Genomic DNA, 3,226 nt, shown 5'->3' with positions numbered 1-3,226 from the left:
AACATTATTGATCATTAATATTCGGTGTGTCGCTGTTACCATGAGCCTGTTATTATTGAATAATGTGAACAGAGCGAAGGACAGACTGACCGTCAGAGGATCAATAAGCCATCAACACTCAGACAATGAAACCCTCAACAAGCCATATTGTTCAACAGTTGTTGAACTAATCAGCGTCAGTAACTAAACTTTATTTCTAAATTAAATCCCCAAACAGTTAATGTAGATTAACTAGTTCTAACTTTAGCTAACGTAAGATTTGACATCCTTCCAGCTGATGAACTCAAAACAACAATATCGCCAGACTCCCTTAAAAAACGCACAATTATGAGTTATCGAGTGAAACTTTATAAACTTTATTATCGTTCTTTATTATTTGGACCTTCGTGTGAATTCTGTAAACGTTCCACATTCGTTTATTTCTTTCTTTAGGTATAAAACATTCGTACAGCGTTGACTTCGACCGTTGGGCTGCTGGTTAAAACCTGATGCATTGTGGGTTAGTTATGAGGAAGGTTGCGTTCACACTCGACGTGCTCTCAGAGGTTCATCGCGGTTTCTACAGACGCAGGAGGACTTCCTGTTGTGATAACTTCCTGTTGACATACTGTGTGTGTGTGTGTGTGTGTGTTAGAATGAAGCTGCAGAGTGACGACAGGAAGTTGTTGTTTCACTCCATTTAAAATGACAAAATCTGTTTTTATTTATTGAAACAAACAAACATATTTTCGATCAGTCGTTGTGTTTTTATGTTTGAACCAACGTGTTAAATCTTGTTTATCATTAATAACTGTTGATTGATTGATTGATTGACTGATGCACTGCAGAGCTTTATGTCCTCTCTGTTCCTGCTGTATTATTTTAAAAGGGGCATTTCACCTTAAACGGACTGAACCTGTTCGTCTGCAGGAGGTTTTTATTCTGTGATTGTTTACTGTGAAGACGGCTGACGTTGCACTGAGTCGAGCTTCGGAGGGTTTCCCCGCTCAGAAACATTAAATCGATTGATCTTTGTTGTTTTTATTTTATTATTTATTTTTAGAAAAAGGGCTGCTTTTTAAAGACAAATCAACTCTGAGATATTTGTCAAAATAAATGCTGTCTGTATCCCAGAGACATCTGTCTTCTGTCATTATTGGACATTTTCTATAAAAACATGCTGTTATTTATTTATCAGGTTCTGATATAAAGAAATGAATGTAGTGCAGTATTATTACGTATTCAAGATATTTATTAAGTTTCAGTAAGAAATATACCTTAATAAACCCACAGTATCCATATTTCCCAGCTCTCCTGCCTGCACCTGAACGTCTCATTACAGCACATTAACAACAGCTGCTGCTTTTAATTTGGTCCTGTTCAATAAAATCCACTCACATTTATTTGACATTAAAATTAATAAGCTTTTTAACATCGGAACAGAAAATACTAATTGTGCAACGAGGCAGAAATTATTCATCCTGAGAGCTCGTGTTAAATATTTCACTGTGTCAGGAACAATCAGAACAAAGTGGTTCCTCCAGGTGTTTCTTTAAACTGTCTTTGGTTGATGTCTGCCACCGTCTGACGGGGGGCGGCCCGGTTCCTCCGTCCCGTCTGACGGGGGTCGGGTCGGTTCCTCCGCCCCCTTTATCCACAGGAAGCCCACCTGGGTGCCGAAGTTGAGTCCGTCTCTGCGGTGGGAGAAGAAGGCCTCGGGGTGGCAGGAGGTGCAGGGCGTCACGCCGGGCCTCGCCGTCACCGTGTCGTCGTGGATGTGTTCAGGCAGGATGCCGCCGTTCTGAAGGAGAACTCTGGGGCGGGAAGTTGGACGTTAGGTTAGCGATGTACGTCACTAATAAACATAAATTAAAATCATAGATAGACACTCGTCCTGGAGTTCCTTCAGGAGGTTCTAGTGGCCTCTGGTAATGTTCTATAGGGTTCTTTAGAAGGTTCTGGGTAGTTTTTGTCCCTGAGAATTAACGTGCGCTAACATTAAGTAAACTCTGTTCTGATGTTCTGTGTTCTGCCGTGTTGGGCGCTACCTGTTGGCGAGGCGGATGTTGACGTGCGGTTTGGCGGACTCTGGATCCGGGACGCAGTCCGGATGGATGCGGTGGAAGTCCAGCGCCTGATCTCGCTCCAGGGTGAAACAGCACGCCCCCACCGACGGCCCCACGGCCACCACGATGTCGCTCACGCGGCAACCGAACTCCGTCACCATGGCCTCCACGGTCGTCATAGCGACTCCCATCAGGGTCCCTTTCCAACCTGAGGTCCAATCACAATCCGGTATATGATTTCAGAACACCTGAGGACGTGTTACACTTTCTGGAAGAGACCAAAAGGAACATCTACCTGAATGAGCGGCTCCGATGACCTTTGACACCGGGTCGGCGAACAGGATCGGCATGCAGTCGGCTCCCGGAGCAGCTAGAACCACCCCGGTCCGATTGGTTACTATCCCATCATAGCTCTCCGGCTCCACTTTCCCCAGAACCCAAACATCGCTGGCGTGATTCACCTGCGGGAAAGAACCATTGTTCAGTTGCCATTAAGGAGGTTCGAGTCGGGCTTTAAGAGGTTTAGGAGGTTTATTGAGGTTTCTGAGATACTGAGGAGGTTCAAGTCGTCATTGGGGAGGTTCTAGGAGTAATTTAAGACTTGTTGTGGTCCCAGAGAAGGTTCTAGAGCTCCTTTAGTAGGTCTAGTGCATTTAGGAGGTTCTGTTGGACAGTAAGGAGGTTCCACTGGTCTGTGAGAAGGTCCTAGAGTTCGTTCGTCCCTTTCTTTAGAAGGTTGCAGGAGCCACTAGGAGGCGGTATACACAAAGAAATGTACAGTCAGTTCAGTACCTTGACCATACAGAGCGGCTGAGGGTGGAAACCGGCGTGCAGGGCCAGTCGCCGTCTGTTCTCCTGCACCACGGCCCCGGGGTCCCTCCTCCTCCTGCTGCTGAACAGGTTCAGGGAGGACAGGGTCGGGATGTAGGACACGCCGCCGGTACGGGTACTGAAGCCGTGACCGAAGCAGTCTGAGAGACAAAGACAGACTGTTGGTTTAATGTTGATACAGTCGCACCAAACTCCATTCAAAAAACTGACAGTTTTATAGTTCTTTGCTCATCAGGACATTAAAGTTCAACTTACTTGTTGATGATTTGTTACAATAAAATAAAGAGTTATAAACAGAGTTACAGACAATAAACGCAGTGGTCAGCAGTTATTTAATCCATGATGCAGCT

The 3,226-nt window shown here is 45.0% G+C and overlaps 1 protein-coding gene across 1 annotated transcript in view; it reads right to left on the bottom strand.

The window, feature by feature from the left end:
• Positions 1 to 1,213: 1,213 nt before the first annotated feature.
• The window catches only part of lacc1 (laccase (multicopper oxidoreductase) domain containing 1), a 2,860-nt gene continuing 847 nt past the window's right edge, over positions 1,214 to 3,226 (bottom strand). The window contains exons 2-5 of the mRNA XM_035676246.1: positions 2,838 to 3,016; positions 2,341 to 2,506; positions 2,028 to 2,253; positions 1,214 to 1,793 (exon numbers count right to left, since the gene is read on the bottom strand). Coding sequence (XP_035532139.1) covers positions 1,532 to 1,793; positions 2,028 to 2,253; positions 2,341 to 2,506; positions 2,838 to 3,016 — 833 coding nt within the window. The 3' untranslated portion in view covers positions 1,214 to 1,531. The remainder of the gene's footprint in view (positions 1,794 to 2,027; positions 2,254 to 2,340; positions 2,507 to 2,837; positions 3,017 to 3,226) is intronic.

Source organism: Morone saxatilis, unplaced genomic scaffold (genome assembly GCF_004916995.1).
Source record: "Morone saxatilis isolate NCDOM2014 unplaced genomic scaffold, NCSU_SB_2.0 Contig5, whole genome shotgun sequence".
NCBI lineage: Eukaryota > Metazoa > Chordata > Actinopteri > Moronidae > Morone > Morone saxatilis.
The sequence above is the reverse complement of the archived record's forward strand: the minus strand, read 5'-3'. Positions and strand labels throughout refer to the sequence as shown.